We start from the raw sequence: 26,566 nt of genomic DNA on the forward strand, positions 1-26,566 counted from the left end.
ACCTAATTAGTTAGCAAGCGCCTTTGAAACTTCAGAGCTAAGCATGGATTCCTTCTGGTGAACGAGGATGTGATTTCCTTGGGAAATACTTTTCTTCCCTTAGGTTTCTTGTGCTGTTAAAGGTATCCTGCTATTACAGTGGGTCTTGACTGTAATTGCAGGAGCAGCATTGCCTCCAAGAGATTTGCAAACTTGAAATAGGGTCACGACATTAAAATTCCTTCTTTCTGTTGCTTACCTGTTGAAAGATTCAGGAGTGAGGTGTATTTCTCTACTGTCGTACCCTTACACATCTTGCAGTACCTTATTGCATAGCAATGTATGTACCCTGGGCCTCTCCTGAACAGACGCATCTCGTACTGCTCTGCAGGAAAATGCAATCATCCTACAATGAGCAATAACAATTCAAAAACATTTCATAAACATTCTGCTTTTTTTAAAAAAAACCCCACTCACAACCCACAAGACAACTGTGGTATTTCATTTCCACAGAACGACTTGGAGAGCCCTTCGTGGACTGTAGTAGAAATATTATTGGAGCAGCGGGCCTGAGACTTTCCTTCCCCTCTATATTTAGCATCAAAATACATTTGGGCTTCCTTCTCTGCTGTAATACTGTTGTTCGTGAATCTGTGGTTTTTGTCTGTGCTCTGAATTCTTACTGAGGTGGTTTGTGCTGTCAGCTCCCAGTCTAAGAAAAGGAGCCAAGGTTAAACCCTTCCAAAAGGCAATGGGTTGGATATTCAAAATGTCAACCTGTGTGCTTACCTGTGTTTTTCAGAAAGCGCACTCACTGTTTTTAGTTTCTGCAAGTCCCTGAGGGAATCCTACTAGAAAAAGCTGAATAGGGGAGGTTGCTTCTAATTCTGCAGCGTTTCCTATCCATACTGTGCTGTGCCAACAGTCCTGATGACATGTGCTCCTTGCTCCCTTGCCCCACTGTGCGCTACAGTTGCTTTAGGTACCAGAGTAACGCAACCACAGTCGTCGTTTCCTGGAGATATAACGTCTGGGGGTACTGAGGTCTTTAGGCAGGCACGACGTTAGCCTTTGCATCCGTCTTAGTTACGTGAGCTAGTGGAAATGATCATAAGACTTGAGACATAACCCTTGGAGCAGCCAAGTGCCTGTAGCCAGCATTTTGGGCTTCATCCCAAATAATCAAGTGTCTTATAGCCAAATGGCAGATGCCCACTTGGTCAGCAAGCCATTAGTTTAGCAGGGAGGTGGTGTTACAACACGTACGATTTCTGTCTGAGCAGAGTAACTTCTAATTTAGACACATGAATGGTTAATAGAAAATAGAAGGTTACTTGTTTTCAAATACAAAACCTGGAGTTACAGCGTGGGTCAAGAAGGGTGCAGCACCGGAAAGGTGTGGATGTGTTGATCCTTCAGGCCTGGCTTGGTTTGCCATTTTGCTCTCCTGACCGAGTCTTCCCGATAAATTCAGACAGGTGAAACTCTTAGGAGTAGAAAAACATGCAGAGCAAGAAAAGAGGGATGTGAGGGTTTTCATCACGAGCACAGTCACCTATCAAATGCCAAACCAGCAAGTTGTACAGCACAGCTGCAGTCTGTGGAGTTACACCCTGTCTGCAAATGGCCTTTGGGGCACAGCAGCGGCGTCCCTGGAGAAGCACATTCTCCCAGCGTAGCGTTGGCCAGGGGCGGCGGGCTGATCCCTCTGAATCCCCAGAAATGGCTCCTTCAGGGACAGCATTCTCGCACGTCGTATGCGATCGCTCTGAAGAGCAGCAGGTTCACCTTCTGCCTCGTGACAACCTTTTTGGCTTTCCAGGTTGGTTGGCAGCAAATGCTGGAGCTCTTTAGGAGAACATGGGCTGTCAGCTTCGACTGACTTCCCTTGTTATTTTGGCAGGCAGTGTTCCTAAATGCATGACACAGAGGGTTACTCAGCGAAGACTTTGTCATGTACCAGGACAAAGGGATTTTCAGAAGAATAACGACAAGTAAACATCCATCTCTGGTGGACCATTGTTCAAATCCTTTGAGAAGACAATTCATACGAAGGATATAATCGGAGTTTCAAGAATTGCTAATGTCCAGAATGAGGAAGGAGGAATATGATTTTTAGTGAGTAAGGCAGTTAAATATAATGGCAATGGTTAGGATGGTTTTTTCACTTTCTGGTTTGTTTCTTTTCCTTCTTTCCTAACAGAAAGAGCAGCTGAGTGGTGCTGTAAGGAAGATGCAGGCAGGATAAAAGAATCAGACAGGGTGTAGAACAGCCAAGAGGTGACAGCTTTATTTGCAGAGAGTAGGGAAACAGCGAAGGAGATGACAGGGAGAGCTCATCTGCACAGTCAGGAACTGGGCTTGTAGATGGACAAGGGAAAAAGTATGGGCCTGAAACAGAATCCTTCCGTGATGAACACCAGTGCCAGACCTAAATGTGATGAAGTCCTTGGGGCTGTGTGATTTGTCTCTCACCTGTTATGTATAACTTGTTTCTTTTCTTTCCCTCTTGCACACACGTAAAGTTGAGGTTTGTGGTTTTGATGTCATATAGGTTTTCTCTTACTCGTTGCCCCCCTTCAGCTGGACATTTTTTTTTACATATGTATGTTGTTAAGTGTTGAAGGATATCACAGCTATTTCAGGCTTGCTGGTTTCCATAATACCCCATCAGAGTTTTTTGAGAGTGTGGCATTTACTGAATGGCAGAGAGCTTTTCCAAGGCTGTGAAAGGACCTTTGACGCGCTCAGCTGTGACACTTTCCTTCATCTAAAGCCACACGCTTTGGAGCTCACAGCTCAGCGAGACTGCTGTCTGTCTTTAGAAACACCAGGCTGCAAAACTTGGATGCGCAAATTGAGCAAAATCTGGGTGTGTCAGGTGGTTTTTTCATTATTTTTTTTAATGCTCTTATTGTGGCAATAAAATGAAGAGCACTTCTGCCCTTCCTTCCTGAATTGTACTTTTTTTTCTGGAAGGGAAATAAAATAGAAGCAGAATCAGCAACAGCAGAAATACAAGACAGAAGGAAACCCGCGTGATCATTTCCTTCATTCTTCCTCAACAAAGAGAAGGTAAACCAAGGCTAAACAGACTCTGCCCTGCTGTGGTGAGGCATGACAGCCTTCTGGGCTTTTATAGCAACCAATAAATAGTCATAAAGTGGCGTATGTATATGCAAGTAGGGTCTATATTCAAAAATGACGAGAATTTGTATGATGGTGGGAGTACTCATCATAAAAAAACTTCCGAGGGGCCTGACTGTTCAGTTTTCTGGAGCCATTTCTATATGTGAAGAACAGCCCTACCAGCTGCAAATGCCTGCAGAGGCAGGGGGACGAAAGAGAGGCCTCCAAGCCTTCTTTAGAACTAGGGAACTTCTTTAGAATTGAAGAATTTGTCTTTAGTGTCTCCCTTTTATTTTTAAAAAGGTTACTTTGAAAACACTAGGCAGTGCTGTTGGAGCATTCCTAAGGTTAAATGAGCGGGGAACTGAACCCCAGCTCTTTGGAATGAGAGGAAGTTTGGGAACGGGCATGAGCATAAAGAGGGCAGGGACTGTAGCGCTGGGTGAGAAGGACATGCACACAGGCATGAAAAGTGTGCTCATATCACGTGGTTTAAAAACCATGTGCTGAATCTCAATAATAAAATTTTACAGTCTGAATTCCTGTAAGTGTGTCACTCTTGCCATGCCGCTCAAAACTAAGGCCTCTGCTACAGGGCTTTTGCAGGATGATGCAAGAGACACCTCAGAGCGGCGATGTCGTCTGTTCCTCCCTCCGTAGTTCAGTAAGTCAGAGGCACACGTGGTCGAAAGCACTGAAAAGCTTTGTTGTGCTTGCTCTCCTTGGCCAGCTCAGATACACTGTTTGTGTGTCAGTTTTTCATACCTGCTTTGAAACAGCAAGGGAGGATCGTGTGGGAGAAGAGAGAACTGCCTTATTCTTTGCTTTCCTACAAATGCTCAGGCTAATCCAAGCAGGAGACTTTCAAAAGCCGAAACTTTATCAAGAGCCATCCTGGCTGTCACTTTTCACGCTCGGCATTACAAATTGGGCCTCTGTTTGGCGTTGATATTCTTCGTGAACAAACCTGAAAAGTGGAATTTAAAAACAGAAAAAAAGAATTCAATTATTTTAGCTTCATTATGCTTGATGCTGCTCTTGCTCCTCCCCCTGCAGAGCGCTGGAGAGACTCTCTTGCCGTTTCGGGCTCTTCTCATTTGCCCAGTGCTAGTGTACGAGTCGACCAGATTTTCCGAACCACTGATCTCACTGCGGATGCTCTGCTGACTTGTTTCTGGCTTCCATGCAGAAAGTTAGGAAGCTGCATGTTGTTGCCGATAGTTCTTTTAATTGTACACAGTTAAGGGGTCTGTATTTTGCTTTTGTGCGTTACGAGCCTCTGTATTCCCTGCACGTCAGGTGGAAGGGGAGAGATACTCTATGGGAAGAAGATCAGGGTGTTTGCGTAACTTCGCAGAAGCCCGTAGGTCTGTTTTGCAGGAGCTGGATTTGGCTGTGTCTTGGGACTCATGCTTTTAGGCAACTGAGATACTTTAAATCACATCAGAGATTTGGCCAGTGCGTATCCCATTATATATCATGTGCATGTGAATAAAGACGTACAAGGACATGCAGCTTGTTCTTTCTGTTTTGTTGTAGCATTTCTTTTCCCTTTCTCTGCACTCCTGTTGTATCGCATGTGGATTTATCGGATGTGTTCTGCAGCCTAAACAGGCTTCAACTAGTTTCTTCTTTCACTCTCATCTGCTCTGCCTGACTGCAGGTTTATTATAACTCAGACCATCAGTAGCAGATTAGGGTTGGATAAACTTTCCTGAGCATGTTCAAATCCCATCACATACCATTATAAAGCAGCTGCAGGCCCAGGGAAAAGGCATTTCATTGATCAAAGCCTACTTAGCTGAGCTCTAAACCTTGTGGTCTGTATATATATTAATGCCACCACAGTGGCAGCTTTTCGCTAAGTCTGAGCAGAGAACAGAGTGTGTGGATGCAAAAAAAACTTTCACAAACTCCTCATCTGCAGTTGGTCAAGAGAAAATACCGTGGGGGTGAAAAGCATGAGCAACACCCGTGTGGAATTTAGCTGTGAAAACACGCTTGTAAAAAGCCCTCTGGCTTCTGAAAGGTAGATTTCATGTCGTGGTGCAGGGCATTTTCTGTAAGTGGTTCTTCCCTCTGGCCATGCCCGTCCAGCATCCCATAGAAATCACCTCCTTAGAGCTGAACCTATGGAAGAGTCTCACATGGGCCAGATGAGGCTGGAATTCCTGCAGACTCCCTCTGTCTGTTGCCTGGCTGATATTTTTCTCTCGGTGTATGCCAGCAGGACTTTGGCTGCCCTTGCATCAATCTGTTTGCTGTGGGACAGGTGGTGGCAAGCCGCTGCGGCCCCCAAGCATGAGCTTTGCTATAGCCAACGCCATCAGGATCAGATTGTGATGAGCATTTGTGGAGATACGGTGTAATGGCTGTAGCTGGATATTGCACAGGGTGCAGCGGAACAGTCTTGTCATTGCCCCAGAGCAGCTCGGGGCCTGGGGACAGGCACCAAGCACTCTTCCACCAGCGCTCCAGCCGCAGAGCGGGGACAGCCTCCCGCTTCCCTGTGGCCGTTGCTTTGCAAAAAGCAGGTGATGCCTGGAGTTCGCAAAAGGGTTTGTCACCTGCCTAGCCCCACATCCCAACGCTTCTGCCCTAGCTCCTGTGCAGAGGCGTTGTCTGTGTCGATGTTTTGAGAGGCACTCGGAGAAATGTTGGACTTCTTTTCCTGCTTCGAGCCTCAGAGGGTCCATTTGCCAAGGAGAGCAGTCGGGGGCGGAGGTAAAGGGAGGAGGAACATTTCTCATTGGCAATGCTGAGCACTTCTCCTTTTCGTACAAATGTTGCAACTATTTAATTCTGCAGTTCAAGTTGGCAGCAGCAATAAAGTCAGCAAGCAGATGCTTTGCAGAGAGAAATTACTTCTCTGCTGTTGGTTTTCTTGCCCTATAGCAAAGTTTTATTGTGAGTTGATTGTCTCTGTAATAAGCCTGACTTTCTGAGAGCTGCTCTTGGGTAGGAGACACAAAAGTTTCACCGCGAGCTTCTTGTCCCCTTTGTCAGAGTTAATTTCCAATTTCTAGCTGGCTCTAAGGTAATGGTACGCGCTTGTCTTGTCAGTTAAATAGTGAAACAAGCCACAAGTTCTGCTTGTCAAAAGCCCTTCTAGAGGAAAGCCCTGGAAGTGTGCTCGGTATGCTAAGTGCCAAGTGCTGTTGTGCCACCAGCGCCACTGGAGTTTAGGGATGTTCTCTCTGCTCGGAGCCATTGCAGGTTCACTGCGTGCTCTGCCCTGGATTGTGTTGATTTAAAGAGAAAGGCCCTGGCTTGGAATCTCTTTGGAGTAAGAGTGGTATGATTCCTGCCTGAGCCAGGGGCTTTCCTCTTCAGTCTGAAAAAATGTTGTATTGCCTGGAAGCCTCTGCTCAGCTTCTGGGCTGGGTGAAAGCAAGCGTGACAGAATGGGATTTTTACCAAAGGAGAACTTCGTTCCATGGGAGTGGTGGCTGGGAAGTCACTTCTGAAGAAGAAGGCCTCACTGCAGGGCCAGCTGTTTCTGCTTTCTCTCTCAAAGCTCTTCTACTCTGCCTCTTCTAATGTGTGAGTTTGTGCAAGCATGTTGAACATGCGTAACTGTACTTAAAAAGCTGTCGGAGTAGACTTAATTGTGCTTTCCTTGGGCTTTGGAGAGGAGGGTGATACTCTATGTGGAAAGCCTGAAGAGAGCTGACTTCCATGCAAGTTTGAGCTTGCTGAAAATGGTGTCAGACTTTGATATCATGGCTCCTCGGAGGTCGTGACAGGAGTATTTATTTAAGTATTTCGGAAACTAGCTCTAGCTGTTTGCACCAGCCATAGCTATTAAAGATTACAACTGAGGATAGTTATTCTTTGTAAGAACTAGTTTTCATTAGAGAGGACTAATACACAGCCTTGGTGGTGCCATGCATGTCTCGGTGCTTTAGCACTTCCTTGTAATCATTCACTCTGATGCTGCCCAACTGAGCAAATCCCATGGCCATTTCATCCAGGTAAAATGGAGAAAATGGATGAGCTTTCCACTGCCCCGGGAAGGCTGACAACAAATCTCAGATTCATCAGACCAGGAAGGAAGCAATTACCCAGACAGCGGCTTGCCAGTAGCAACTTTCTCCCTTCAAATAAAGGGGCACAGTGACATCATATTTTCATCAGCTTTCCCTGTGCTGCTGTGGTGAGGACAAGACAGAGCAAGGTTTGAGAAATCACCTCTTTCTCCAGAGCATTCCTCTGACTTTTTTGCTTCAGAACCTGTCCTTTGTTTCTGTATGTCCTTCTGCCTTGAACACACATTATTCCCTCACACCTTGTACCAGAATGATGCAAAGACAGACGTTCTCTTAAGTTTCATGCTGCTTTGGGCAAATTCATCTGCACTGGCACTTACACTTTGCTTCCTGCTCTATCGTATGTTGAGTTCCAGCACAGAACAGCTCAAACACAAGGGATAGATGACACAGGTGGCATCCAAGGGGTGTGTTTTGTGGTGGGAAGAGAGATACTTAATGAGAAATGAGACCGTGCATCCCACATGTGGTCACTCCGAGTTAATGTGCCTGAAGCCCAAGGGAGATCGGCGGTGTGTCAGCAGCTGCGCAGAGCGTGGGTTTTCACCGACAGTTGTGACGTGGAAGAGATAGGTAAGACTGCTCGCAGGTCTGCTTGTCTTGGAGGATGTACAGGTAAAGTCGAATTCCAGATCTCTTACTGCACATTGAGCGATACACTGTGATCCAGTAGCTTGGGTGGCAAAAGTCCACAGAGTGGAAATGGGAAATGCCCTCTAGTCTCGCATTCCCTTAGTCTGGAAGCTTTGGAGCTTTCTGGTTTGGGGGAGGGAGATACCTTTCTGTTGGTTTTCTCTAACATGTGTGCGCAAGTTTAGAATAAAATATATATGTAAGGGACCTGCAATGGTCGTCTAGTCCAACTGCCTGCCCGGTTCAGGGCTGACCAAGTCAAGGCATGTTTGTAAGGACATTGTCCAAATGCTTCTTAAACACCGACAGGTGTGGGGCATCGCCCACCGCTCTGTGAAGCCTGTTGCAGTGTCTGACCACCCTCTCAGTAAAGAAATGCTTCCTAGTGCCCAGTCTAAACCTCCCCTGGAGCAGATTTGAACCACTCCTGTCACTGGATCCCAGGGAGAAGAGCTCAGCACCTCACTTCCCCTCCTCAAGAAGGTGTCGAGTGCTGTGAGGTTGCCCCTCAGCCTCCTATTCTCCAAGCTAGACAAACCCAGTGTGCTCAGCTCCTCCTCTGTTCACTCACAGCAAGTCTAGGAAGATGTATTCCTGGCTGGCTCACTGAGTACCTGCAACAAGAAGTTATTTCCTACAAACATCAGGAAGTTCCAGGACCTGCTCATCACAGCAGTGTGATGTTCCCAGTTGATGTCTGGGAAATCAAAATCTCCCAGAGGGATCAGGGCTACCAATCCAGATAATTCTCCTAATTGCCTATAAAGTAACTTATCATTGATTACAGCTTGGCTGGGTGATCAGTAGAAGACACCAACTACAGCATCTCCTTTGTTTTCTCTCTCTTTAATCCTCACCAGAGGCTCTCAGCCACATCATCACTCTCTGTAAGCGCTGTGCAATCAAACCTCTCCCTTAATGGTTGGACTTGTTGATCTTAAAGGCTCTTTCCAACCAAAACTACTGTATGATTCTTGCGTGTTGTACGACACCTCTACCTTGCCTGCCTGGTCTGACCCCCCAACCAGCCTCCAGGCCTCCAGCCCAGCCCTCCAGTCTCACTAACGCCGATGCTGTCGGAGCTCTGGGAGTTCACCCTGGTTGTTTCTCGTACCGCATGTGTTGATCTATAAGCATTTTGGATACGCTCTGTGCTCCCAGGAGCAGTGTGAATGTTCCCACTAGGACTGCCACCCCCTAGCGATGCCAACCCTTGGCTTACCTACTGCAATCCTCTCGGTATCCCCTTCCCCCACCAATTCATTCATTCCCCCTCCATGAGCAAATCAGAGGTGGCAGGCGTTGAGCAGAAAGGAGTTTTGGTTCAGTGAACACAGAAAACCTTCAAATTAGGGCTGAGTGTAGAGCTGCTGTAGGAAAACAAAAACTGCTGAGGTAGCACATCTCAGGATGAAGGTCATGGATGGAGAGGGAACCTTCATCCGGGTCACTGGGTCTGGAGGCAACTGGTTAAGGAGACCAGGCTGTTTGCTCAGAGGATTTTCCTTCACCTTTCTCCACTTTATCTTTCTGCTTTCATTTGAGAACTCTCATTCACCTTGCTGTGCTTTCCTCCCTTGCAATATTTCAGCCGCGTGTTTTTTGAGACCCGTCTTTCTCCCTTGTGAGAGAGCATCTTCGTAACGGCCAGTCGCACTCCGAGGGGAAAGAGGGGAGGCAGACTGAGAACTGACTGTGCTTTTGTTGGGTTTGTCCTGGCAAAAGCCCCGTTGCGTTAGAATAATTCTTGAGAAGTGCCACATGCCAGGTAAGATCTCCTCGTCCTACAGTGCTGGTACTTAAGCTCACTTGCCCTAAGGAGAGTGAGAGAGATGCTGGGACTGAAATGCCCCAAAAATACTGACGTGAATGCCTCCTGGGGATTCACTTCATCATCTGCAGACGAGCTGTGAAAAGCAGGCTCGGACAATGAGATCTGTCTGTCCCTTTGATTGTGTTTTGCCTGTTAAATGGTTAATGGAGCGGGAATGGAGACTGCCGAAATCATCATGAGATGTTTTCTTGTTACTGAGCTGCTCTTTTACAATTTGAAATCAGTCATTTGGCTTTAAGTGGCTACGGGTCATTAATTATGAGCAGGTTCTCTACAGTAGAGCTGCAGACTGTGAGTGGCCTCATGATGAGTTATTTAATAAGACTTTTCCCTTGATTCTCAAGTACAATTTTTAGGCTGAACTTAACTGGGAGATTTCATACCGAGAGTCCCATTGCTGCCTTCTGTCTTCCTACCCGGAGAAGCTAATTTTGTAGTTAACCTAAGATTATGGTTCACCATCACTTGGAGAAAGTAACGCTTCTCAAAGTCTGACTTCCTTTTCTATCCCACTTGATTTTATTCTCTAGTCAGGCCTGTCGCACCCAGCACAGACACATTGCAACAGTCTCTGCCCTGAAGCTCCCTTATTCTCTTGCCTGTTAAATTTGCATTAAATTCCACCATTTTCTTTGGGGGGACATCCCGGAATTAGTGCGCAGCCTGGTGTCGTGAGGTGCTTCTCTAGATTCCCTGCGGCATTTGAGTTGCAGTACACCCTGTGGACATTTCAGCTTTGTCAGCTTGACTGTTATTAAGCTGTAATCATTTATCATCATTGGCAAGGATTTTATGCCTGGTTGGGGTTTTTTTAGCAGGTATCGCAGAACGTTTATTGGTAAACTGCTGTGAGCATGCAAACACTTAAGATATATAATTTATAAAGCCATATTTGTGTAGTGGTGTTTTATGATGGAAGGTTGTGCTGAGAAAGCGTTTGCGATGACGGTTTATTTTTAGATGAGCCAGAAGTCTTTGTTTCCGTCTCGTTTCAGGCCCTGGCACAGAATGATTGAGGATCTGCAGAAACCCAAAAGCTTTTTCCCCTCTAATGGCAGGAGAGAGTGTGTAAATAAAACTGACAAACATCAAAATGCAGTAACTGCAACTGTTTCATGAATTTATAACGTGAGGGGGCAAAGTAATAAAAAAGCTATAAATTCGTGTCAGTCATACTCCTTTATGAAGAGCTACTAAGCGATACACGTAATGGGTAGTGCAAGAACGTTAAGCGTAGCTGAATGCTTTCCTTGAGCGTTGTCTGGGACGTGCTAAATTGACATAATTTAATTCTTCGTGCTCTCTGTGTGTATTTGCACGCACATGGGACTTTAATATCTATGCAATGACATGTTTTTCTCATAAGGAAGAAAAAAAGCAATCTGTAATTTTAATTAATAAGTGTAGATGAGTTAATTTCCAGATTACCTCAGGGGCGATTGTGAAGTTTCTTGACCTGACATTTGGATTGAGAATAATCTTTTCTGTCTCTTCGGTAACAGAGCGAGGGAGGGATTTTGTGTTTAGGTCTATCCTGTTTGCTCCTGCAAACCTGTGTAGAGTCGGTTTCCCAAAGAGGGACTTGGCCTGGGTGCATATTCTAGGAGAGACAGGAGTGACCTTTGGAGGTGGCTGTTTCTTTCCAGCGGCCACTGAGGAAGAGTCTGGGCAGATGGATTTGAGCTGAGGTCCGGGATGCCCTCGCTCGGGGCGTCTGGGCTGCTGTTGCGGTCGGGGAGGTTGTGGTCAGTGCCGGTGGCAGCGCCTGAAGAGCTGTTCCGCTGCCCAAAGGCCTGTGGTGAGCCACAGAGATTTCTACGCACCGCTAATAGCGTTGACATTAAAGCTACCTGACCTAAACCCCACCCTAGGTGTCTGAAGGCTGCTCCTATAGACTTGGCGTTAGGAGTATTTGCAATCTTTCTGCGTTGTATCCTGTAGCATTGGCCAAAAAGACGGCGGAGTTTAGTCCAGCGATCTTGTGCAGTTCAGAAGTTCCAAAAGTAGTTACGTAACCACAGGGGCACGTGTAGGCAGCCCTTGCTGTAAGCTTGTTGTTTGGACAATCCCAGTGGGAATGTTTAAGCTCGTTTTTACTTTGCAGTCTCTGCACTCGTTTCTGCAGATCCCTGAAACAGAAAAAGCAAAATAAAACGTGAAAGCAAGGGATGCTGTGGGCTCTCTTATCTGTACGTTGCAGTGAAGCTAGTGATCACAGATCTCGTTAAATAAATGTATTTATTCCAAAGCATCTGGAATGCTTCCACAGCAGATATTTGGTGATAAGAAAGGACTGTAGTGCTTCCTTTGGGGATAACTAACACAGCAAAAAAGATTATTTGAGGTGGCATTCATTACTGATGGCATACTGCCCATGCTTGGAAGTGGCTTGGGATACAGGCAATTTTGTATAAATAGAACTAGTAAGAGTGCAGAAAAGCCTCAGATGTGCTATTGCATAGCAAAGCCTAATATAAATAAACAATCATTAAAAATTGCGAACATAAAACAAGGGAATAATCTTTGCTTTCTGTTGTACTCCCACCCAATTAGAATAGTTTTCTTGACAAGGCATTTGAACTATTGAAGTGAGCGATGCTGTTCCAGTCACAACGCTGGGTTTGTTACAAGGGACTGCTCCCGTGGTACTGGCAGGCGATTGCGATGGTAGCAAATACTTTGTTTGCTTGTACAAATATTATTAACAGCTCGTTAGAAGGAATCCATAAAAGATTCAGAATGCATTTTGCTCCGCTTTCTAACGGCGTTAGGTGAAAGAAGATGAGCTCCGCGACGTGAGGCTGCTTGTCGTTAGGGCGTGATGATGGCTCACAAGTCTGTTATTGATTGGGGATCAATACTGAACGTGGTAGAAACCCTTCCTGCGACCATGTGAGTTGCGTATTGATGGGACTGTTTAAAAAAGACTACGGGAAAGAACTATTGTTATTAAGATGGTGAGTGTTCATTTTGGTTGTGAGCTCTTGTGGCAGTCAACGGGTTAAGTTGCATAGGTTTGCACTGAGAAAAGTGGCAGAGAGGCTCATGCTGGAGAGGGAAAATCCAGATAGGAGAAAGTGGGAAGTGGTGTTGAAATGATCTGAACCAGTCTCTGATTACATGCTTCTCTTCGTGAGGCCCCAGCGCCTCCCCCTGGTGCTAGAAGTCAGCCCCAGAGCCCTGTGCTGTTTGGGGAGGGCCTTGGGGAATAGTGGGATGGCGTTTCCTGCCATTAAGATGTGAGATTTGTCTGTCCTCATGTGTTGGCAGCCCCTGGGGAGAGCGAGCAGGTTGCAGGGACAGCCGCTGTGACGGGACCGAGGGCAGGGAGTGCTGTACTGCTGGTGTTCCCACTCACCCTCCCCTCCAGCCTCTCAGCTGGGGGTTCCCGAGCAGCGTTTGCTGGTGGCTCTGGATCTATCGCTGGGGACACTGTTATGCCTGCTGAGGGGACTTCAGAAAGGCGAACCAGAGGGGAGAATGTCCAGAGCTGAGCTGCTACTGAGGAACTGAAGGAGGCCTCATCTAGCATGTAGACTGTAAGCTTGCAAGGAAAACCGATTTCTCTTTGCAAAGGTCTCCGTCAGGCACATTAGCCGTGATCACAGTGGAGTCTTCAGTGCAGTTTGGGACCTGGGGGAAGGATGTTCTTAAAATCAGCCTCAGGGCGTAAAGAGCCAAACGTGTCAGTAAAAGCCCCCGGCCTTCCATTCCAGGACTGAAACCAGAGACGAGACTTGGGGTCTGAATCAACTTCCAGAGCTAAGTTCAGCTTCTGCCGGGGCTCATTGTGTAGAGTATTCGTTCAGACTGTTTAATCAAATATTGGTTTATACAGTCGAGACTCGTATTTTTCAAAAGCTTATGTGAGGGAGGGTATCAGCTCTAGCTGTTGTCATTTATTTTCACAGTATCAGCACTTTTCTTTCTTAGATGCACAACTAATTTTGCATTTCAACTATAGTACCTATATTCACTATGGATGTTCCTATAGCAACCAGCCTTGTGCTATCTACATGCCTCTATGGATGGATTAAACATGCAATAGGAAAATGCTTTTTTTTTTTTTTTTTCTGAAGGCTGGGCCTGTTAGCACGTGGCCTAAAAACTTTTTGAGTAATAGGAAATAGAAAGATGATCTCTATCATCTTAGTACTCCTTAAGAAACCTGTTTATTTGTCTTTGCTTTTTGTATGACCCCTATCATCTTATTATTTCACTGCCTCTTACTCTAAACCCATCCAGTGCCTCTAGGGAAGAGAAACCACTGAAGACACCAAATAATTTGGATTTTTATCCAATGCAAGAAATCTGTGGTAACCCAGGGAACTGCGCTGTGGTCTCTGGAGTCATTATTTGATGCTCATTATCCTGAGTTCCTCTCAGCATATCACCAAATTGTTTAGGTATAATTCTTTGTCAAAAGTCCCCTTTACAGAAATCACAGGTTTTGTGTTGCACAAAGGACCAAGCTTTATCATTTCATTTGCTTCTGTTGTTTTAAGTGTTTATGCTATGTATGTGACCACAGGTGGCTAAAATGATGTCAAGAACTCCAGAGCTGGACTTTTGCCAGTTTATGCTACAATAAAGTTGTGTATTGTTTTACAGATGAGACAGAGCAGGGCCCCCCAGAGCACACCCAGTTTTCTTCCATTTCTGCTTCTTTATCACAAGATTGAACTTCATTTGGTGGATTCCAATTCCAGACCTCGTGCATGTGTTCCGCTTTACAGCTGTATCGATTTCATTACAGTCATCCCAGGTGGATTTAGAAATTACATTTGAGGAGCAGATGAAAAAGCTTTAACACTTTCCATTTGGCAGCAATTAAAAGTAGAACCTGAAAAGAGACATATTCTTTCTGTTGCTGTGTATTCATCCCTTTCCCTCTTCTAACTCCCGCATTTGCTCTGCGTTTCAGCGAGTTGTCATTTTCTCAGTACTTTACTCATAATTCTTAATTTGAATTAGAGTTTTGGCAAGTTTCCCAACGACACTGAGAATCACCGTTCTTGAATATTCCATGATCGTGTGTAATCTTTTATCAGCAGTGCTGCCTCTGTAGGTCATCCTCACCTGTTCCAGTTCTGCAAATTTTTGCATCCTCAGTGACGACTTTGCAATACGGGGCAATTGAGTGCACTACCAAAGTGACTAATTTAAGCCAGTGGCAATTAAATTCGTGCTCTAAACGCTTTGCTGGATAAGGATGCGACTGAGCACACGTTTTAGGTGTTTCAATGAATTTTGAGCCCATGAAAGGAAAGCATCCCTTTTTGACTGAGTGCATTAACTCATAAATGTGGTAGTTCCATTCTTCTGTAACTGTAGTTGATAGAGAACTATGATTTAGAGGAGCAAGTACGTGGGAGAATACTACTCATGGAACAGCAGGGATTAGCTGAATGACTTTTTATTCACTGTTCCATTAGCGGGGTGTCAGCATGATATTCTGTCTTTTGACATCTTCAATTGTCCCAAATTTACTTTAGTTGTATGAGACTGCAATTGAGTGGTGGAACTCAACTGGGAAAGAATAATGGATTTCTTAAGGCTTAAGCTCTTCAGGCTCAAGCCTCAGCAGGGTGACTGAAAAAGTAGCATTTTCTACATTTCCATTATTGACAGTATGAAAATGAACGCCCTTCTTTGCCCACACAGGGCTCTGAAGTCCTGTTGGTGGACTTTCTGGGCTCGATAAAAACACCCTTGGTATTTGTTAGGCTCACACTCAGGGTGGAATATCCTAACCCAAAGCGTGTTTGTAGGAGAGAAGTGTCTAAAAGGAAGGAAAGCGACAACAGGAGCTACTGAAGTGTGGTTTTTTGGACCTGTGACAAGACTATAGGGCAGCCAGAGGGCAGTGAGGGTACGAAGCCCGGGATGTCACGCTGGCAGGCAGAACACGAGTTCGTCTTGTAGCCCGTGGCTACCTGTGTGTGCGTAGCAGTTGCTTGCCTGTCATGCAGGGTATTGGGTTCAAGATCCCTTCTGTGGAAGACAGGGCAACGCATCTATTCTGACATGCTGTCAAGCGCTCTGCATTGTGTTGCACGTGTGGCTTGTAAAGGAGATGCCTCGGTGGTTTGCAAAGGAGAGGCAGGCAGCATGGTAACGAATTCATAAGAAAAATCTAGCACGACACTCGGGCCTGATCCTTGGCCGCTGTTCCTCAGCTCTTGCTGGTTGACATCAGTGGGACCCGTAGGCCTGCAACCCCTGCAGGCACCTGCCTGCTGCTTGCCTACATGTAAGATCATCTTGCGTGCGTCTTTGCAAGATGAGGTTTTTGCATTTGAAAGTAATTTTTTAGCAAAATGAAAATTTGCAAGCCCAAACAACTGGCTTGGTAGAGCTTTAAATTTTTCGCTGCTGATACACGGAGCTGAAGAGGCTGGCAGCTGAAATGCTCTGTGCTTTGCTCAGCTGCCTGCTCTTAAAGCCTCTGCCTGTCAGTCATAGAGGTATTAGTGAAGGAGTTTGAAAGTGGAACTAAATGACACCAGAACAAAATAAAATTTTGGCTTCAGGGACTGTACCGCAGTGAGATTTTGTTCCGAAGGAAAGCGTTGGGTGTAGAGCAGCAGCTGTCTGAGCTGTGCAATTTCTGGGGCATGATGTCTGTCTGCTGGGTGGAGCCGAGCCCGGGTGTGTGTGCCTGAGCAGCACTGTGACCGGGAGCCCCGCTGAAGTAGATGAGGAGCTCTGAGTTGTTCCCTTTTACGGAGGAGCTTTGCAGACTGCAGGCTTGGGTTTGTTTTCTCTTTTTTTTCCCTTCTCTTTTCTTCCTTCTCATTAGGTACCCCACTGTTGAAATGCCAAGTCTCAACAGACTTCTGAGCTCTGTCCCAGCACTCAGTAGATTCCTGGAGACTTTTCTGCCCTTCGTTGTTTTCTTCACTGAAAAGACTCCTTCAGGGGCCTGTGCTGACACAGCCAGCCTGACAGTCAAGGTGCTAGAGACGTGTGGGGTGGAAAGTACTCTTGGATTATTGTCTGTACCTTTAACCCTGTCTCTGAAAATAGGCCGATGCCAAGCAAAGGAAGCAAGCAAAAAAAAAATAAATTAAAAATTCAAATGGTAAGTGAACATTAAAACTAGGGAGGGGAAGAGGGTGAAGTAAGGACAATGTACAAATGCCCGTAATGTAGAAAAAGTTTCCTCTAGCTGAGTACCCTATTTTTGGTCATGGTTGCTCAGGGATGCTTAGAGAGAACATTAGAAAAGGACATTTTTACCAGCTGCTCCAATTAATGGTTTAAGGTCTTCCCCTGCAAGGGCTGCATGCAAAATATAATTTTTGATAAATGCTAGAATATCTTGCCCTCATCTGATCTGTGTAATCCCTTTTTGAACCTGCTTATATTTTGACATCCACAAGACTCTTTGGCAATGAATTCCAGAATTTAATGAAATGTTTTGTGAAAAGTACCTGCTTTTATTGCTTTTCAACCTGCAGACCAAATAACCTCTAGCTTTATTTTATCTCAAGAAAAATGAATTATGATCTTCTATTCACCTTCCGCATTCCGTGTTGGCATTTATGGACTGCTGCTGTTCCTGCCTCTTCGCTCTCGCCAATGCCGTTCCTACTAATCTTTTTTCAAGTATTTTTCCCCTAGTTCCCTCTAAATTGTTGCTAGAGGGACACACTCAGATTGTGACCATTTTGGCTGAGATTTGCGTGTACCAATGGGACTCGATGATCTTAAAGGTCTTTTTCAATCTCAGCAATTCTGTCTCCTTCAGCTCTGCGCTGCAGAGTCCTAAAGCCTCAGTGCACCAAGGGTAGAAATGTGCTTCAGTTCTACATTTAAATTCCTAAAATCCAAGGGACTAGATGTTATACCACCCTTTCTTTGTTAAATTTCTACCCACCTTTGTTAAATTTCAGGCCTCTGACTGGCAACAGAAATGCAACTTGTGCTACACTGAGGTGATACTACTAGTGTAGTGAGCTCTGCTAAAGTGTCCACCTGTGTGGTGGCATCTGCAAGTGGGATTGAGAAAGCTCTTCTGCTGTAAAGAGGTGGAGACCGGGGAGAAAAACCCCTCCAAGTGAGCGAGTTTAACTACAAAACTACTAGTCGTACCTCCCACTTGGATTCTGTTACCGGTGTATGTTTGAATCCACCAGCAATTTTTGTTATCTAAAAGAGGAGTATGACTGGTAGGTCCTAATAGGATACAATATGAGTAACCTCGATTAGATGGATTTTCCGTGTAATAAAGCCAATAAAAAACCCACTTAAAGACACCAACACCATTATCATGAACAATGAGGCAGTTTCTCCTGCAGTATTTTAAGTGCATGGCTGTAACTTCAGAATAACTTCCTCCAGCAACACGCGTATATCTGAGGCTGTTCGGGATTACTTTGTTTACCATACTGTAAGATCAGTTCTAAGCGTATGCACCGAAGGCTGAATAATTTATTTCCTAGCCCATTAGAACAATTTGGAGGATCTAATTCCGTAGGCGGCTTTTCTGGCAAGAGAGTGAGCACGCACGTGTCTGTGTGTCTCTTGGGGAAGGAGAGACAGGTTGAATCTGTGCTTTTGGAGTAAGCCGCTCGCTTCGCTGCTCGACTCCGCTGTATAAATGCGTGCGAGCAATTTGTCTTGAGCAGGAGAAACTGCTTCTTCCACAGCTGGTTGCAAAGTCCAGGAGTTGCGAAGTACCCTCCGCTTGTGTCTTTGTGCTCAGGGTTTTGTACCGTGGCCACAAATGTACTGAAGAGCCGATCTGAGATTTACACTCCAGCATGTCCTGGAACAGACAGTTTACCTAAATCTCCTTAGTCTTAGGGCTGTGAGTTGGCCTCTTCTGCTGACCTGCAGGTTTGGCCTTAAAAGAAAAGATTTCCGAAAAATACATAACAATGTCTTGGAGAAAAAAAAATGTTAGAGGAAGCTGTGTTGAGTTTCAGGTTTTGCCATGGCCTGCCTTACTTGCACGAGAGTGGATTCTCATGAACCGTTAGGGAAATAACACGGTAAACGTTTCACAAGGGAATTAAAAGAAATACTTTTGTTAGTAGCTTGACATCTTTGAGGAGGATCTGGGTTACTCTTTTTTAAAAAGTCAGCCCTGCACTCACCATATGGAATCAATATAGGCTCATATTTGGCTGCCAATAGATCAGGTTCAAGCTTTTTAGTTCAGGATTTTCTCTTTTAACCACGACAACTTCACTGTTTGCATGGAAGCACCTGAATTGTCAACAGTAGCCATATTAATGGTTTTCTTTTTGTTTAATTTCACATCTCGGCAAGCCCTGCAAGCTGTCAGAACTTACCGTCTCATTTGCTGCTGACTGTTTGGCACAAACAAGGACTGGGGGTTGGCGATGGGGTAAGAAGAGAAAAAGTGGAGGAAAGGGAATGTCATAAATAACTAAGTAACTGTAACTTAGTAGCTCCTTAAACACCAAGACAGAGAAATTGAAACAGGCTACAACGGTTTTCTCTTTGCTCTCATCCAGAATAAGTAAACATGATCCCTCCGATCCCTGGATCTTGGGCTGGGAATTATGCTGCTGTTCCGCCTTTTGAGTGTTTGGGAACAGCAAATAGTCTGCTGTTGTTGGAAAGGTTCCTGTGGCTCACTTTGGTGGGTCTTGGTTCCCTTAAGTATTTCCTTAACCAGGTGCTTGAGTGTCGTGCAGGAGATTTAGGGGTGTGGGAAAAGGAACAGGGCTGAGCTCAGGTGGAGCAGCCCTCAGCAGCGTGTGCTGGCAGGTCCTAGGCAGCACTTTGTGAAATCCAGTTTGAGCCCAATAGTTTAATGCTCAGAGGATCCCTTTGTGCATTTCAGGGTTTGGTTAATCAACCTGGGGAAGAGCTGTGCATTATCTCTTCAAAAACAGGAAGGTAATGAGCTGCTAGAGAGCCCGATGTATGCTGGAGCATCTCTGAATCAAAGGCAACGTAGTGAGCTGCTCCTGCTGACCTAAAATACTCAGCCCTGATCGAAATGGCTACAGCCATAGTCACAGCGTTTCGCCTGGATTTGGGATGTGTTGTGCCACTGGTGAGTTCCTAGTTTCCGCAGACAGGAATGACTTTGGAGGGAGAAGGCGCTGGAATCAAATGTCCCAAGGGCAACAATGTCCCGAGCATTATGCCATGTGTATTGGAAAGAATTTAATGGGCAGTGGAGGAGCAGACAAGCAGCTCTTGCCTTTCCTGAACACAGCAGCATCCTTGGTGAGAGCCGCCTCCCAGCCCACAAACAGTTTCCTTGGGACATGCTAAGAGCTTTTGTTTCTGTCCCCTCAATCACAGAATCACGGAATGTTGGGAGTTGGTAGGAACCTCAAAAGATCATCCAACCCCCCTCCCAGAGCAGGATCAATGACCCTGACTGTTTTTCTCTGGGTTACCTTCTTTAAGTATTCTTCCCCCCTCCCCTGGTTATTCTTCAATCCTTTTAAACCACCGTAAAGGTCACGATCCGTAAGTGGGCATAGAGGACGAGAAATACCCGGTGCGTGTGATCAGGGCACGGACTGTCCCTCCGTGGGGCTGGCGGAGGGCACCTTGCCCAGGGGTGGGCGTGACGGTGTGCGATGCCTGTGTGTGAAGAAGCTGCCGAATGCGATGGTTTGAGTCCCCGGAGCCTGCCTTCTCTCGGGGGTACCTTACAGTGAGAGCCAGTTTGGCGCCTTAGATCGGAGCAAACCAGACTGGTTTGCAGCTGGAGGGAGGAGTCCTGCCTCTGTTGTCCCTTAGCGAGGGGGAATTCGGGGACAGGCAGAGGCAACCTTAGCAATTAGTGTAAAAAAAATTGCTTTGCCTTTTGTGTTTCTCTCCTGTGTTCGATTTCTGAGGCTTAGCTCTGCCCCAGGATTAGCTCTGTCTCCTTTTCCTTCCCTGGTTCAGGAGCTGCCTTATGTTCATCCACTTTATGCAGACATTTAATTGATATGCTCCTATGGCTGGCTTCCTACTCTGTGAGCACAATTTCTTCCCTAGCCTTTAATTGATTCGGATAATAAAGTGCAATTATAAAACTCAGTAAAAATTGGTTATTTTGAAGGGAGAGCAGGAGAAAAAGAGACCTAAGTGATGCTCTGCTGTGTGACTGTATAATAATGCAAAATCCCCTTTGGTTCAATTCTATTTAATTGCTCAGCTTTACTCAGATTGTTACAATTCTGCGGGCTTTCTCGTAATTATAAGCAGCATGCTTATAAATGTTTGTGTTTTTTAAAAGTTCCTGTGTATATAATAATTGTAGATTTTATGGTTTCGTGGTGACTGCTGCCTGTTCTGGCATCCTCCCTTCTCCTTGCTCACACGCTGGAGGGCGGGGAGAGGGGGAATGCGCTCCTGCTTCTCTCCCAAACTTTTCCTAAACCAGCCAAATTCTTTTCTGAGGACCGAATGACCAAACCAGTGGCCACATTAGGAGTAGACATCGGTTTGGGGTTTTTTTTATGTTATGACCTGTTCTCCCTCCTTTTCTGGTCTTTACATTCTCAACACTCTCTTGCTGCCGAGGCCTTGGACACGAACTAAAAAGAAGTGTGAGGTGTCCTACCAGGGGAGACTCTGGCAAGATTTATTGATGGCAGATGCCAGGGAGGGCAGGTGGTGTGTTGGGATGGGAAGAACAGGGCATCCAAAATGCTTCAGCCATTCTGGGAAACTCTCTGAGGTACCTAAATAGGATGTGGTTTCTTTTCAGTCCCTCTGAGACCTGAATGTTGGAGAATTTCTCCTTTACTCGGTGTTTGCTTTTTCACTAGAGAGGAAGAGACTTTCTATTGGAAGTTGTGTCTTGCATTTAAGATATCTGGGACTTTTTCTGGAGAGTTACATCTCACTGAAGAGTTCCCCCTCTACATTATATTTTTTTTCTTTCTTCTTAGTCTGTTTTCCCTGCTGAAAGTGCCATAGGGAGAGATCATTTCTGGTGAGGTGTGACTGCTGGTTTACCTCAGCAATCACATTCTCCTGCTGCCGTATTGGTAATGGATTTATACCTGGGATTGTTTGGATGCAATAACTGAATGTCTTTGTTTCTCTTTATTTTTCCAGTTGGGAGGCTGTGGAATCCTTGGAGTAGGCATCTGGCTGGCTGTTACCCAAGGGAACTTTGCCACCCTCTCCTCTTCTTTCCCGTCCCTGTCAGCTGCCAACCTACTGATCGTTACGGGGACGTTCGTCATGATCATTGGCTTCGTGGGCTGCATAGGCGCCATCAAAGAAAACAAGTGCCTCCTGCTGAGTGTGAGTATGAAGGCGCTACGCTGTTGCAGTGTTTTAAGTGTCTTCAGGTGTTGGTGCTCAGTGCCCTCTCCTTCGACAGAAGTGGCTCACTGGACATGGAGTCAGGTCTGAATCAGTCTTTGATAACTCTAAGGAGCTGCTAGATCAGTCCTGATCGTGCTTTTGTGGGATGAGACCTGCAAGAAGGGATTGGTTAGTGGTGGGGTGAGTTTCCTTGTACTCTTCAGAGAAGAGGGTGAGGCTTGTGAAGGCTTTTTTTTTTTCCAGTGTATCCTTGAATTACTTGTTACTCAGCTTTGGCACCTATTGCAAATATGTACCCTGGGAGGACTGATGATCTGAAGTCCTGGGCAGAAAGATCAATGTAGGTAGGAACCATTGTGAAGAAGTTACTGTGAGATTCCAAGCCTCAGCAGAGGACCCTTTCCAGCCTCCTGTCTTAATTGGCTGTTTCTGCTGATTTTTAACCAGTAAAAGTCAGGACTAGTCAGTCTGGGCTAGTAAAGACTATTTAGGATGTAGGTGGCTTGAAACTAAAATGAAATAAATGAAATGTAAGTGGAAATTAAGGCAATTTTGAGAATGGCAATTTACACTGAGAAGGCTGAAGTCAGAATCTGAGACTGAAAGTCTCTGACAATTTTAACAATCTTACAAAATTCCCACTTTGTAGAGGAACTGTCTGGCCAGGCAGCTGTAATTAGTGGATTATAGCTTCAATGCCAATGCAGCAGGAGTCTACAGGGTGCAAAATTAATCACCTCTTTTGTGTTTTTTTGATTCAAGTCCTAGCTCAGGCATGACCAGCGATGAGCGGTGTCATACGTGTCCGGATTGGGCAGTCAGTCTTGATACTGGCAGAGTTTCAGCCTCTTTACCTGGTTTGTTGGCTCTCGTGTCTCCTTCTGGCAAGGCCAGAGTCTCCCTCGATCAGCTCTCCTTGCCGCAGCCAGCGTGGATGTGCTCAGGCAACCCCTGGGGAGGGGGATACAAGCTTTTGTGGGTGCTGCTTCTCCTAACACACCTGCACAGTACTCGGAGTCTAATGCCCTTCGATGCACAATGTAAGGGCTGTACTCGATGGATCGAATTAAGTAATGTAAAGGAATCCAAATTCATTTAGGAACTCTTTGCATGGGAGAGCTGGGAAGCGTGATCTGATTTGGTACTAGTGTTTTGCTTTGTCTGCCTATTGGTGACCTCTGTGTACTGTAGCTATTCAGCATGACTTCTGTTTTACTCAATTTTCTTCAAAACTGAGTTATGTTAGAGCTGATTACACCTACTTTAATTCTGAATGAGCCCAACTACAGAGGGCTGAAATAAAGTTTCATTAGTCAGTGTTACATTTGGGGTTTTTTTTAGTCTCGAGTAGCTTTCCACAACATGCATTGGTATTTACTTACCCTGATTAAATAGCAGGGAGATTTGTGAGCTCCTGTGAGTTCTTCTGTCGAGTCTGTCTGTTTGGAAGGGGAATGGATGGTGGTAGAAGATTCTGTTTCTGGGAGCCTATCACGTAGGCTTGTTCTTAGTCTCTCCTTTAACAAACTGGTTCTATTTGGCCAGTGTTTTAAACACTGCTTTGAAGTTCAGGGCCGAGGCATTCGGTTTTGGCCACCTCCCATTTTTCTAAGTAACACAGATAGCAAAATACATGCTTGAATGAAAGAATTTACTGAGTATGAAGCCAAGGCTGTTCTTAGGCTGTGCAGTTGCTACATCTCTTCATCCTTTTCTTGTTTCACAAGTGTTCCTGACACTGTGTTCTGCCAAAATGAAAATAACCTCTTCCCAAAATACCTTTGGTTTTTGTTACTCATCCCTGAGAATGCCCCTTCTCTTACTGCTTTTTCAGAGGACTGTTTCACTGTGGCTCGGATGTGCTAGGAGTTACCATCTAAGTTGTAAAGGGAGGGCTACTAAGGGTTGGAAACCTTCCATGTAGATGCCACGCACTGTGTTTAACAGCCACCACAGGATCAAGTCCTTACACTCTGTGCTGTGCCTCCCAGGCCACCACTTAGCCCATGGCTTTGTTGTGCTTCCTGAAACTAGAAGAAAGAGGAAAAGGTGTGGTAGTTGGAAGTTGGGGAAGGGGGCAGTTGGGACAGTGTGCTGGGATGGATGGTTTGAGGAAGACACTGGAGGTATTGCAGGAGGCCCTGAACACCGCTGGGATCCTAGGATGGACTGAGGGGGAACTGGAAGAACTACTAGCTCAACCCACCCATGTCGGAGGAGCAGATTTTTCTGCGGTGTTGGGCACCGCGGGATGTTTGTGTATGATCTTGCCTTGTGAGCGGTGCTGCTGTTTGCTGATGGGATGGAGGGTGAGGTTTCCTGAGGAGCTTGCCTGAGTCAGTAAGAAATGAACAGCATTGAAGAGACATTTCAATCTGTTTGTGTTTCATACACTGGGTTGCAGAGCAGATGAGAGTCGGATCTGGTATCTCTGTGTTCTCCCAATACAACATTTGTATGGAGTTGTCAGAGCAAACCTTGTAAGCCCTCTGGTATCGGGCTGCTGTGGTATTAGGTGTAAATGCTGATAATTGCTTACCTCTGGCGCTCACCACGGCTGGTGAAAGGAGGGAGGACAGATGAGCTGTTTTAAGCAGCAGAGGACACATGGAGAAAGGAGGTCAAAAGCAGAAGAGAAGTTTAATTTGTAAATGAGATTTTTGAATAACTAAATGCTGGTAATTGCTTACCAGCCACGTAATACAGATACGTAATACAGCCACGTAATTGCACTCGCCACGGCTGGTGAAAGGAGGGAGGACAGATGAGCTGTTTTAAGCAGCAGAGGACACATGGAGAAAGGAGGTCAAAAGCAGAAGAGAAGTTTAATTTGTAAATGAGATTTTTGAATAACTGTGTGCAGTACTCAGGACTGATCCCAGTTAGCTCTCAGAAGAGAGGTCATTGATTGTGAGTTTTACTGACTCGAAATGCCTTACCTGGTGTCCACCAGCTGAGGAGTCGGCCGACATTCTTTACTCAGTGGTGATGCATAGCCAGGACGAGCCCCATTAATCTGTTATGAAACCGGTCCATTCCTATTTCTGTACATTCAGAGGACTAGAAAAAATGAAAACAGTGTGGAGAAAAAAGAAAACCTCAACCATCGCATGCATTCTGCAAAAACACACAGGGTGAGCTGTGCCGCTGTCATTCTATCAGTGAACAAAGAACGGGTATTTGTAATGATTCTTCTTTGCTCCAGCTGCAACATGAAAGAAGATAAACTTTTCCACCGTTAGAGCTCCCTAGGGAAATGAGAGCAGCTTGCAGTTCTTGAAATAAGTGTACAACCTGGCATATATAATCCTGCACTGAACGTAGCTGCGGATCGATGAGCGAAGCAGGCGAACAATGCTTCCTTGCCTCACGTAGGTTCCTTTGGCATTTCTGCTATTCTTGTTGCTCAGGACTGTGTAACAGAGGTCCCTCTGCTGCGAGCTCTGCTGTAATGAGAAGGTGGCAGCTTTGTTCTGATGGGCTGGGCCCTGGCCTGAACAGGTGGTAGTTAAGCTAAGAGTCAGACTTGGGAAAATCAGTTTATGGACTTCCATCGATAGTTGTCATAAATCGCTTACGATCTATATTTGAGGGGCTGAATTGCCCAAATTCTCTGCCTTTCATACCTGTTTAGCACTGGAAAAGGTCATTATTCCATGGATAGTCCATGGAATCTCATCTCTAGCCACCAAATCACGATGGATTGTGTTATTTATTATCTGTATTACAGTATCCCCTGCAGGCAGCCCCTGAGATGAGGATGCTCATTCTGTATGAAACTCCTGGTCGGAGGAGATAGGTCCCTGACCAGCAGAGCTTCCCATCTAAATAGCTAAGACGAATGGGAAGTATTATTATCCTCGTTAGACAGATGGGGAGCTGCAGCAAAGTGAAACTACACGCTTCGCATAGATTGCACGGGGAGACTGTGGGAGAGCTGTGGAGCAAACCCAAATTGTCAAAATCTCGAGTTGGCTCCTTTGTCACCTTGCTCCGATTACAGCGGAACATGTCTTTGCGCTGCAGTGACCACTACCAAGTATTGAGTCCCTGTTTCCATAATAGTAATGACAGTTTTGGTATCTTTCATCACATGTATTGTGTCCCGATGGTAAATAAATATCCCAAAGCAAAGTTAGGTCTCAATTTTTATTTTACTGAAAGTGCCTACTTGGCCCAATTAGCTTGTTTCCCTGAGCTCCACTGCAGGCTGCCCCAGCTGAGCCCATCAGCCCAACTGCAGTGGTACCTTCACGTAACTGGGAAACAGGACTTTCGGAGAAGCTGCCCTAAGGGGCGTGTGAACAGAGTCTAATGCAAATTTTTTCAAATAGAAGCCCTTTCTTTTGGTTCAGGAAATCATGGTCCCTGGTAAAACCAGTATCAGGCCCTTCGTGAAGGAAGGATTTTGACGTCTGTCTGGTTGTTACAGCACAGATACTGTTTCCAGACACTTGCGACATAAAAAATAAACCATGTCCTAGAAGCAAGTAAGATCCACAGGAACCATCCGATTTCACCCTCTGATTTTGTGACGCTTTTTTTTTTCCTCTTTACTCCAGTGGTTTGGTAGAAAACTATGTTCTTCTCCTCTTAATTCCAGTGTGCAACATGGCCAATAATCCAATCAAGAGAGGTAGAGTCTAGTTTTATGTAGCCTTTAAGGCCTAAAAAAGCC

At 45.5% G+C, this 26,566-nt stretch overlaps 1 protein-coding gene across 1 annotated transcript in view; it reads left to right on the forward strand.

Annotated features, from left to right (window-relative positions):
- Positions 1 to 19,603: 19,603 nt before the first annotated feature.
- LOC104275951 (tetraspanin-4-like) overlaps positions 19,604 to 26,566 on the forward strand; it is a gene marked incomplete at its 3' end in the record, with an annotated part of 16,378 nt that continues 9,415 nt past the window's right edge. Inside the window, exons 1-2 of the mRNA XM_009872065.1 lie at positions 19,604 to 19,660; positions 21,661 to 21,864. Of these exons, the coding sequence (XP_009870367.1) occupies positions 19,604 to 19,660; positions 21,661 to 21,864 (261 nt within the window). The remainder of the gene's footprint in view (positions 19,661 to 21,660; positions 21,865 to 26,566) is intronic.

Source organism: Apaloderma vittatum, unplaced genomic scaffold (assembly GCF_000703405.1).
Source record: "Apaloderma vittatum isolate BGI_N311 unplaced genomic scaffold, ASM70340v1 scaffold7076, whole genome shotgun sequence".
Taxonomy (NCBI): domain Eukaryota; kingdom Metazoa; phylum Chordata; class Aves; order Trogoniformes; family Trogonidae; genus Apaloderma; species Apaloderma vittatum.